Raw genomic sequence first — 12,128 nt, forward strand, 5'->3', positions numbered from 1 at the left:
AAAAAAAAATAATGAAATGCTAGTAATACATTGCTGCCATGGATATCCTAAATCATAGCAATTCATAGGCGGCATTATGCTAATTGTGAATGAGCGTGCATGTGTACCATTTCCGAATGACTGGAATTCATTAACATACACATTTAACAATAAATTCGGATGTTTGCGAAGTGTTTGTGAATCCGGAGGAGAGTTTTCGGAAAGTTCTGTTTTACACGCAAATTACACAGAGATTACTCATATATTTACGCAAGTTTCATGAATGAGGCCCATTGTATCTTCTGTACACCATGACATCATAACACAACTGTTGTGGCGTCTGCAGAAATTTCACATGCTCAAAGTCTAGTGTGACCACAGCTTTATTTAGATGATCTGAGAGCACATCACAACAGCAGTAATCCATAGCAATGCACTTCATGCACCTGTTACAGGAGCACGTCATTTCCAGAGATACCACAGACACTCCATACATTTATCATGATTTTCATCGGGTTTCTGGACATGAAGCAACAAAAAGATTCTGTTTATCCATCATGCATATAAGAAATAAAACTCTTATGAACATATGTGACCCTGGACCACAAAACCAGTCTTAAGTCGCTGGGGTATATTTGTAGCAATAGCCAAAAATACATGGCATGGGTCAAAATTATTTATTTTTTTTTTATGGCAAAAATCATTAGGAAATTAAGTAAAGATCATGTTTCATAAAGATATTTTGTAAAATTCCTACAGTAAATGTATGAAAACTGAATTTTTTCAATTTTGAAAAAATGATCCTTATGACTGGTTTTGTGATCCAGGGTCACATATGAGGTGATGATGGGGGTCTTTTACTCCATACACGGCAAAAACATCCAAAAAAGGCTAAAGCTAAAGTAATATAATTGGCATTAAATAATAACAATGTGCTTTCAATGTGTTTTAATAAAATAATTTATTTTTGTTCAATAATTGTACTGTCATTAAAATGTTTTTAAAAAATACAGAGAAATATTTATTTCACTGCTTGAAGAAGATCCTATAATTATTTAATATGGCTTTACTGTTGTTTACATTAGTTACAATAAACATGATCTTTTATTAACTTAAGGTAATATTTTTAAATAGGATGGTTTCATTATAATATGGTAATCAACTTAATAAACGACATTAACCATCTGAATCTAATCAAGTCAGGTCAACAAATCGAACCCTGCTGAAACACAAGACATGAATTAAAAAAAAACATTACACATTTAATTGATCCATTATCACATTTATGTCAATCCTTTCCCCTGGTTTTGACCATTCATGATTTTTTTCTTTTTTTCTTTCTTTTTTTTGCTCTTACAATTTCATGAAGTTACAGATAAATACATATATTCATCATAAATTAAAATCTGATCTCAAGTTTTTTTAATATTGTTTTTATTATTTGTGCACAAAATTAATAGAGAAAAATCTAATGAATGTTAAAATATATATAATACATGTTTTTCAGAAATCATTTGTGAAGGCACTCTTACAAAATTACAAAACAGTAATTTTGATAGTAATAATATAAATGATTGCTGTGACTACAATAAAAAATAAATGCAGGTTAAGAAAAGCACACACACTGATATTACTGTCTGTATGAGGATTTATGATACATTTATTCTGACTGTTATTTCAGTGACAGATGTTCAGCTGCAGTATTAATGTCATAAAGACTCTATATCATCTCACTGTTACCGATTCATCATCAGCTCAAAGCATTATGGGAAGAATCTCTCGTCAGTCTACTCTGATTCATCAACACAGTGAAACTGATGATCCACAACAAACAGCAAACCCAGGATAGAGCGTCTGAGTGAATGTGATCTGTTCTGTGTGGATGAGACTCATTGTGTCAGAGACGTTGTAGAAGGACAGAGTTCCTGCACTCACATCCACATACACTCCTACTCTATAGATATTATAATCATCATCATCATCATTCACTCCTGTTCTACTGCTGATGAGCTTTACAGGGAGAACAGACTCTATCTTATTGTGTGTGAATAAGTAAACAGAATGTGAGCCGATCAAACTCCAGGACTGATCATTACACCCAAATGTAGACTCATAACTCTGTCCCTTCCTGCTGATGCTCTTATATGACACTGATATAAACACATCTCCACTCCACTCAATCTCCCAGTAACAACGTCCACACACACTCTCTCTACACAACACCTGACGCACATTATCAAATCTCTCTGGATGATCAGGATACGGCTGGTTCTCATTCTTGTTTGTCACTGTTCGGTTCTCCTCAGACAGACTGAGATAATTGTTTGCTGTGTTTGGATCCAGTGTGAGAAAACAGGCATCTGAACACAAGAACAGACACATTTATAACACAACAACAATCACTACAGCTGTGTGTGTGTGTGTATACCTTCACGTTATAGGGACCAAATGTCCCCACAAGGATAGTAATACATTTTTTAGGTCCCCATGAGGAAACAGGCTTATAAATCATGCAGAATTAGTTTTTTTTGAGAAAGTAAAAGTGTGAACAGTCTCCTGTGAGGACTAGGTTTAGGTGTATGGTGACAGAAAATACAGTTTGTACAGTATAAAAACCATTACACCAATGGAATGTCCCCATAAAACATGGAAACACAATGTGTGTATGTCTCTGTGTGTGTGTGTGTGTGTGTGTTTGTAAACATACATTTCTTCAGTCCTGCTGTAATCCTGGATTCTCCTCCATGATCCACACTAGAAAACACACACAGAGTGACATTCGGTCAGTAAACACACACACAGTGCAGTGTGACTAATCAAATTATAAAACAAGATGATCATTAACGACATGCTAAACCAAGCTTCAAAAAGATTAGCAATATTCATGCTAGCAAAGTGGTAAACAATCTAGAATAGCACTAGCATCAGGGTTGCCAGCTCTCACACACTTTCAGAATGTCTCTCACTGACCGATTAAATATCACAGCAAATAACAAGACAATGCAGAATAAATCTGCTCAGGATTTTCTCACTGGTCTTTTTTGGTTTTACAGAGACTGAACTAGTCTAAAACTCAGAGATTCTGCAGCAACAACATTTCTTCCTGCACTTCACAAGAGCTTGAAGAAACTCCAGCAGTGAGATGCGTGTTTGTGTCTCAAACCTGATCATGAAATCTGCACCTGTGTCAAATGCAGGGAAATTATCAATATGACAGCTGAATTTCACAGATTAACAGGAAACCCTGATAGACTCAGTGTATTTACAATATACATATTCATGCATCATAACATTTTTTTTAATTACAGAGAAATTATAACTCTTTATTGCACTTTGTTGAGCTTCAAAATCTTAACAGCCATTCACTAGCATAATAAACCTTGAAAGAGACAGGACATTTTTTAATTTAACTCTAAATGCATTCGTCTAAAAGAAGTTTGTCACATACACCTAAGATGGCTTGAGAGGGGTAATTTTCATTTTTGAGTGAACTATCCCTTAAAGTATAAAATCAGTTTATTTTGTCCCACTTCTCAGAAAACAAGTATTCCATTTCATCTTAAGTAAATGCATCTTGATTTAAGAATGTTTTTTGCAGCACATTCAACACCCTGACTTTATGAATTCAAGACGTTCTGCTCTAATTTAAGAGAAATTGCAGAAACCCTGTTTCATCAGGAACAAATGTGATATATATATATATATATATATATATATATTTATTTATTTTTGGCCTTTTTGCCTTTATTATGATGGGACAGATCATACAGGAAGCAAAGTGAACACAGCAATCACACTCAGATCCACACAAAAACAATCAGTCTGAGATCACCTGGTCTCGGCTTGATTGAATATAATATATATATATATATATATATGTGTGTGTGTGTGTGTGTGTGTGTGTGATGCGATTTGGGAAAACCCATTGGATGTCGTGCTGGGACGTTTTCAGGAAATTCGAAAAATAGGTTGAATGTCAATTTTTGGTCAAAATTAGGTTTTCATTACATTATTTTTCTATAACATGTTGTCCATCATCTTTGAAAATATCTTGGCAAAATTCACTTGTTTAGTGCAGAAAAATAACCATTTATTGCAGCAAGCAGAAATGACTGTCTTTCTCTTATGTTAAAGGGGTCATCGGATGCCCATTTTCCACAAGCTGATATGATTCTTTAGGGTCTTAATAAAAAGTCTCTAATATACTTTGATTAAAATTCTCAATGGTTTTGTAAAACAACACCCTTTTAACCTTGTCAAAATGAGCTCAGCAAAAATCATCTCATTCTAAGGGGTTGTTCCTTTAAATGCAAATGAGCTCTGCTCAACCCACCCCTTTCTTCTCTCTGTGGAAAGACGATATTGTTTACATTAGCGGCATGTAGCCGCGTTTAGCCGCTAAACTTCCTAACTACCACGTTATAAGGAAAGGCGATCGCAAAGATTCATAAAAAAAAACCCTTATACTCACTTCTGCTGTAAGTGAAGCTGGATCATGAATGATTTGCGTGAACATAGACGGATATATGTAGATCGGGAGGTGCATTCCCTTCACAAACAAACGTAATCTACTGCATCTTCAGTGACTCAGATGTCAGGAGTAAATGACGACCACTATGTTCATTATTACATCCAGCAACACAACACCTCAATCGCTCAATCAGAGATATTCTTGTCTAACTTACATCCCTGCTCTTGCATCGAAACAAAGAGGGTGGACTGTGACGGCTGATTCAAGGTAAATCACTCATGTCAATCAACTATTGTGGGAGTGGCCTCTGCGGGTGTGACGCAACAACGACAGGCTTCTGAGAATGGCTCGATTTGAAAAAGGGGATATTATTTTTACAGATTAATTAAAAACCGCTGCATGGATTTTTATCATTATAGTGTAGATTTGTACATACACTGCCAACACACATTAATGTTCAAACAGCATGAAAAAGTGAACTTAGCATCCGATGACCCCTTTAAGAACGTGCTGCTGAGGTGTTTTCCCTTAACACCATAAAAACAATTTACCTATCAAAATAAACCACGTAACATATTTCACAAAGGTATATCATTCACATTCTCCGCTAATCCTGTGTAAACTATGGCACACAAGTTTTATTTATTTTTTATTTTTTAATATGGTGAGATGGCAGAGCACAACAACGCAGTCTGTGAATGTGTACTGCAGCTGCTCACTTAACCGATCTTACTTGTCTCAATCTGCTCAATCTTAGTGATGTCAGTGACCTAAATGATGTTACAATGGACTATTTCATATCCAGAGATGAAGGATCATTATCAACTTCATTATATATATATATATATATATAATTCCACAGCTTAGAACATTCGTCAGCCAATCAGATAATGCATTAACAGCCCTGTAGTATAAATATACATATATTAGGACATGATGTGGCAATAAATTAATGCAATTTAATTAGTCACATCAAATTTGGCTGTTTTATTACCAAGTATGTTGCACAAACTTTTAGGTTAGACACACAACTAGACAAAATTTACATATACAAACACAAGAAACTAAGGAGTAAAAAATACAAACTGAACTTACTTGAGTTTCTCCAATGTGTAGTTTGGATCCTCCAGTTTTTCAGAGAGCAGATTTCCTCCTGAATCACCTGGGTGATTGTAGCTCAGATCCAGCTCTCTCAGGTGTGAGGGGTTTGAACTCAGAGCTGAAGACACATAACCACAGCCTTTCTCTGTCACCATACAGCCAGACAATCTACAACCAGAGCAAAAGTCCAGATGGGATTAGTTTCACAATCAGACATTTGACTTTTACACATTTACACCTATTTTTTGACATGGATTATCACTGTGTGGTCATGTGGTCATTTTGATTTAAAAATAACTTTTTACTGACTTTAACTGAAACACAGACTGTTTGTTATTGTTCTCTTACATTTTTGACATTTTTTTTGTTTGACACTGTAAAGCTGCTTTGACAATCTGTATTGTATAAAAGCATTATATAAATAGTGGTGACTTGACTTTTCAAAACCTCCTATTCTCTCTCTTCATCAACTCCACACCACTAGCATCTTCACATTCTCTACACCACAAACTGTCAAATACATCATAACAATACACCCTCTTTCTCCTCCTCCTCCCCACTCTCAGAAGTAGATGCTTCTAAACCTATCCTTTCCAATCATCCTACTACCTCATTCATGCTATTTCTTTTTCAGTTACACCTGCGCTCACTCCCATTATCAACACCTCTCTTCACACTGATACATTTCCCACAGCATTTAAGCAGGTTTGGGTAACCCCAATGCTTACGAAACCCTCTCTAAATCCAGCACTTTTAGAAAACTACAGACTGGCATCCCTTCTTCCATTCATTGCAAAGACAATTAAGGCGAGTTGTGTTCAACCATCTCTCTATGTTTTTCGCACAAAACTACCTCCTGGACAACAACAAATCTGGCTCCAAAAGTGAACACTGAGTCTAAAATAGTCACTGAAGCCCTGGGACTGTCAAAAGCAGATTCCAAATTATCAGTACTCATTTCTGAATCTGCTGTTCATGCTCATGAAGATGGACATTTCAGGAGCCACACTCCAGTGGTTCAAGTCTTATCTCTCAGGTAGGACCTTTAAGGTATTTTGGAGGGTTTCTAAGTCATAACTTCCTGCTACTGGGGTTCCTCAGGGCTCAGTCCCTGAACCACTTCTCTTCTCCATCTACATGTCACCATTAGAATCTGTCATTCGGAAACATGGATTTTCCTATCACTGCTATGCTGATGGCACTCAACTCTACTTCTCATTCCAACCAGATGATCCAGTGGTAGCTGTTTACATTGCAGCCTGTCTGACAGACATTTCTGGCTGGATGATAGACCATCACTTTCAACTCAGACTTGCCAAGAAAGAACTGCTTGTGGTCTTGTTTGCCTTATACAATATCAGCAAAATTAGACCCTATCAGAGCAGGCCACACAACTCCTTGTACAAGCTCTTGTTCTCTCCAGACTGGACTAGTGTTGTTTTGTATGTAATGCTCTATTGGCAGGCCTTTCAGCATATACTATCAAGCCACTGCAACTGATCCAGAATGCAGCTGTGAGAGTGGTCTTCAATGAGCCAAAGAAAGCCCACAGCATATCTCTCTTCATTGGTCTGCAGTGGCTGCCAATAGGTGCTCGCATCAAATTCAGAGTACTGATGCGAGTACCAATGTTTGCCTGTACGACAATCACTGGCTCTGCACCAGTAAACCTTAACTCGCTAGTTCAGACTTATGCACTCTCCAGAAGCTTGCTTTTGCAAGAGAGAACGACGCCTTGTGGTGCCATCCCAAAGAGGTACAAAAATAACTCTCACTGATCTTTACCGCTGGTGGAATGACCTGCCTATTTCAATTTGAGCAGCTGAGTCTTTAGCCATTGTCAAAAAACATCTAACAGCATATCTCTTTGTCAACACCTGATCAATTAATTTAAGTACTTCTCTATTCTACTTTATTCTATTCTGTTCTGTTGTATCCATTTTTGTCTTATCTGTTGCCACCAGCAATTGTTTTCTATGACTAATTTTGAAAAGTGTGAATAGAAATTGGTTAGTAAAAATGTTTTAATACTTATTTGTTGGTATTCAACTTAATTGCAGGTCATGTTGGTAATAGAGACTGAATTGTATTACAGAACAGCAGACAACAGAAGCATTCACTTATACTTTCTTTTTTACATTTTCAACAGAGTAAACTTTACCATTCTATACTACTGGAGGCATCCTGGTTTTGTTGGTCATTTAATGTCAGTTATAACCAGCGGTTCTTAATCCTGGTCCTTGCGACCCCCCACTCTGCACATTTTGTATGTTTCTTTTACCACTTCAGGGGTTTGTTCCAGTTGACCGTAAGTGCCCTGTCAAAGTGGACATGACAGGATATTCCGCCATGATTCCAGTTCGAAAGGAACGAATATGTTCTATTGAAAAGGCAGTAAAGTGCGTGAGACGTGACTTCTATTCAAATTTCATGATTATGGTTAAATAAGCCTTTACACTTCGTTAGTAAGTGTTGCCTGTGTATGAAAACACTGCAGTCAGTGGTATAGCACAAATTTGTGTTCTTAAGTGAAGTAAACTTCAGCCCATAATTTAATTTAATACAAAATAAATCTTAGCAATGTGATTTTTAGCAATTAACGTAATGTAAAAAAATCAATCAAGTATTTGAAACTCAAACCTCAGTATCTCGAGTTTACAGGTTGAACTCTTAAGTCCATTAGAAAGCAACTCCACTCCTGAATCCTGCAGGTCATTGTTACTCAGGTCCAGCTCTCTCAGGACAGAGTTTGAGGAGTGTAGAGCTGAAGACAAACTCACACAGGACTGAGCAGTGAGATTACAGAACTGTAGCCTGTAAAGAACAAAACAAACAGCGACATTACTGTGTTTATCTGGTAGGGTATATAATCTGGAGTACAAATGACTTGTAAAAACCTTTGACTGTAGTGACAGAGTTGAAGTAATTCAATAAGCAGTAAATACATCAGCTCTTACAGCAAGGCAGTCAAGGAAGAGTGTATCCAGTGGAATGTGATCACGTTTTTAAAGTGGAATGATTGTTTTCTTACCGAACTGATCTGGATTCTTTAATCACAGGCAGCAGCTTCTTAAGAACTTCATCTACTGAATGTTGTGCTCCAATAAACTGTTTTAGATCAAAAACATCCATCTTCTGTTCTGATGTCAGCAACACATAAACCAGAGCTGACCACTGTGAGGAGGAGAGTTTGGTTTGTTTTATTGTTCCAGATTTCATATATTTTTGGATCTCCTCCATAAGTGAATGATCACCCAGTTCATTCAGACAGTGGAACAGATTAATGGATTTCTCAGGTGAGTGATTCTCTCTGATCTTCCACTTGATGTGCTTTATAGTTTTCTCTTTGTCGTAGGAGCAGCTTCCTGTCTGTGTCAGTAGTTCTCGTAACAGAGTCTGATTGGACTCCACTGAGAGACCCAGAAGAAACCGCAGAAAAAGATCCAAATGTCCATTTTTACTCTGTAAAGCCTCATTTACAGCTCTCTGAATGCAGATCAGATAATGACTTCATCCAGCTTAAAACCTTAGACAGAAGACTCTCTTTGGTTTTGTCAAAAACATTTCTCTTCTGCACTGTAAAGGAAAGGTGTACATATAGAGCTGCTAGATGTTCCTGAATGCTCAGATGAACGAAGCTGAAGACTTTCCCCTGATACAAGCCAAACTCCTCTCTGAAGATCTGAGTGCACAATCCTGAGTACACTGATGCTTCTGTCTCATCAATGCCACACTCTCTCAGATCTTCTTCATAGAAGATCAGGTTGCCTTTCACAAGCTGCTGAAAAGCCAGTTTCCCCATATTGAGGATCATGTCTTCATCTGTCACCTTCTTCTCGTAGTCATTCTCATGTTTGATGTTGGTCTGAAGGATCAGGAAGTGTGTGTACATTTGAGTGAGAGTCTTGGGAATCTCTCCACTCTCTGCTCGACTCAACATCTTCTCTAGAACAGTGGCTGAGATCCAGCAGAACACTGGGATGTGGCACATGATGAAGAGGCTCCTTGATAACTTCAGGTGTGAGATGATCCTGCTGGCCAGACTCTCATCATCACTGATTCTCTTCCTGAAGTATTCCTCCTTCTGTGGCTCATTGAATCCTCGTACCTCTGTCACTCGATGGACACACTCAGAGAGGACAAGATCAGCTGCTGCTGGTCTGGAGGTGATCCAGATGAGAGCAGAGGGAAGCAGATTCCCCACAATCAGGTTCATCAGCAGCACATCCACTGAGGCTGATTCGCTTACATCACACAACTTCACATTACTCTGAAAATCCAGAGACAGACGACACTCATCCAGGCCATCAAAGATGAACAACAATTTATATTCATCATTGGAGATTTCCATTTCTTTAGTTTCAGGGAAAAAGACATGAAGAAGATCTGAAAGACTGAGTGTTTTGTCCTTCATCAAGTTGATTTCTCTGAAAGGAAGTGGAAATATAATCTGGACATCCTGATTCTTTTTCCCTTCAGCCCAGTCCAGGATGAACTTGTGCACAGAGACTGTTTTTCCAATCCCAGCGACTCCCTTTGTCAGCACAGTTCTGATGGCTTTGTTTTGTCCAGGTAAAGGTCTAAAGATGTCTTTGCATTTGATCGGTGTGTCCTCTGTTGCTGTTCTCCTGCATTGTGTCTCAATCTGTCTCACCTCATGTTCATTACTGATCTCTCCACTTTCACACTCTGTGATGTAGAGCTCTGTGTAGATCTCATTCAGCAGTGTTGGGTTTCCCTGCGTCACTGTTCCCTCATACAGACACTCAAACTTCTTCTTTAGATTTGATCTAAATGTGTTGAGGACTTCATGGCTGTAAAATAAAAAAAATATTGTATCTAAGACCAAGCTGTGTATATCCACTCTTAAACTTTACTGGATCAATAATAGACATTAGAGATACGCGGATGAGCTCAAGCATCGTCCGAATCCACAGCTTCAAATAAATTACCCACCCACCACCCACCCGCACCTGTATTTTTCTCTGATTTAGATAACCGCACCCGATCGTCATTTACAATTATTCTAATTCTTAGTTTTGGATGATGATATGATGAATGGATGGTTCATTTTTAACAGCAGATTCAGCTGATCTGCACATCCCTGCACACTTATATAAGTTTAATCACTCGTGCTTTTAAGCCAAAGCCACACTAAAAAGAATAACGTTAACTGACATCTGGATGTCACTCTCCGCAATCTCTGATGAAATCGGTTGGGTGTTTGAATGCCTACTGGATCCTTGGACAAAAGTTTACAGGGGTTCACCCAGTTTAAGACATTTCTGATCATAAAAATCTAATTCTTTACATTTTAATGTATTGTTTTCGTTATAATGTACTGATTAAAATTAGTAATCAATAATAATTCTTATTTTAATACTCGGCGTGCCACCCTTGACATGCTCTCGTGTATTAACAGGCAGCAAATCTGGTGCTGGTGCGGACGGAGCGGGCGCGGGCGCATCAGGCGCAATCATCAAACATATTTTAAAGGAAGCCGGCACCAAGGTCCTTACCGTCTTTGCTGGGTGTTTTGAGCGAATATTTGCATTTATTCACATACGATTTAATTAGAAAAGTCCTGTCATGATTTTGGCTAATGCATGAAAAATACTGAATGATGCGCATCAGAGGGGATTTAGAAGTAGGTTTACGCAAAGCTGACTGATAAAGAAATGGGTATACGCAGGTTCTGCACAACACCCTACTCAAAAGCATTAACACAGGCATAACCCTTCAAACTTTATCTGGAATGTCACCTTTTCTGTCACAACTTTTCGAACAAACACACAAACACAAAATTGTTTACCTGATGGAAAAAGTATTTAAAACAAGTGCATATTTTAGAAAATGTAGTTAATATTTGCGTCATTATTGATTTATCTCATCCACCCGCGACCCACCCGCAAATAATCAGAATGCATTTTTTCATTACCCGACCCACCCGACCCGCGGATTATCCGCAGCGCCCGCGGATATAACCACCATCCGCACATCACTAATAGACATGTTACACTGCATAAACACACAGCTGGACTCTGGTTCTGATCTTGTTTGATGAACTGAACTAAAACAGAGAGATTAAAGTTCATTCTTTTAATTACTGTATGTAACAAGTCAACTGTACATTTATCATGATCAAATTAACTATAGAGTCATTTCATTTCATAAGATGTTTATCCAAAAACTGTGATAATATATGACAATATTAAAAGTCATGCTGTAATCACATTTTTATACAAATATTATACCTGAGATCAGGCTGTGTATCTCCACTGTTACACTTTATTGGCAGATCAATAGATTCATCACTCCTCAAAGACACACAGCTGGGCTCTGCTTCTGATCTCTTCTGATGAACTGGACTATGAGATTAAAGTTCACTCTTTAAATTACTGTATACAACAAATCAACAATCAGTGGTACAAAAAACAAAAAATGTACTAAAATGTATTGAAAAATAACAAGACTCAAGTAAGAATAAACAGGATTGCTGAAAAACTATTCAAGTTACTGTGTTACAAAGTACTTTAGTATTATTTAACATTTTTTCTCTAAAATGATGTGATGTGAG

The 12,128-nt window shown here is 37.5% G+C and overlaps 1 protein-coding gene across 1 annotated transcript; it reads right to left on the reverse strand.

Annotated features, from left to right (window-relative positions):
• Positions 1 to 652: 652 nt before the first annotated feature.
• Positions 653 to 11,927, reverse strand: LOC127164557 (NLR family CARD domain-containing protein 3-like; the record flags this gene model as incomplete). Its single annotated transcript, XM_051108542.1, is given in 7 exon segments — positions 653 to 2,339; positions 2,687 to 2,733; positions 5,546 to 5,719; positions 8,192 to 8,365; positions 8,583 to 9,044; positions 9,046 to 10,365; positions 11,806 to 11,927. Coding segments are annotated over 7 exon segments (2,859 nt in total), but the record flags the coding sequence as incomplete, so codon positions are not given.
• Positions 11,928 to 12,128: the final 201 nt, after the last annotated feature.

Source organism: Labeo rohita, chromosome 4, assembly GCF_022985175.1.
Source record: "Labeo rohita strain BAU-BD-2019 chromosome 4, IGBB_LRoh.1.0, whole genome shotgun sequence".
Lineage (NCBI taxonomy): Eukaryota > Metazoa > Chordata > Actinopteri > Cypriniformes > Cyprinidae > Labeo > Labeo rohita.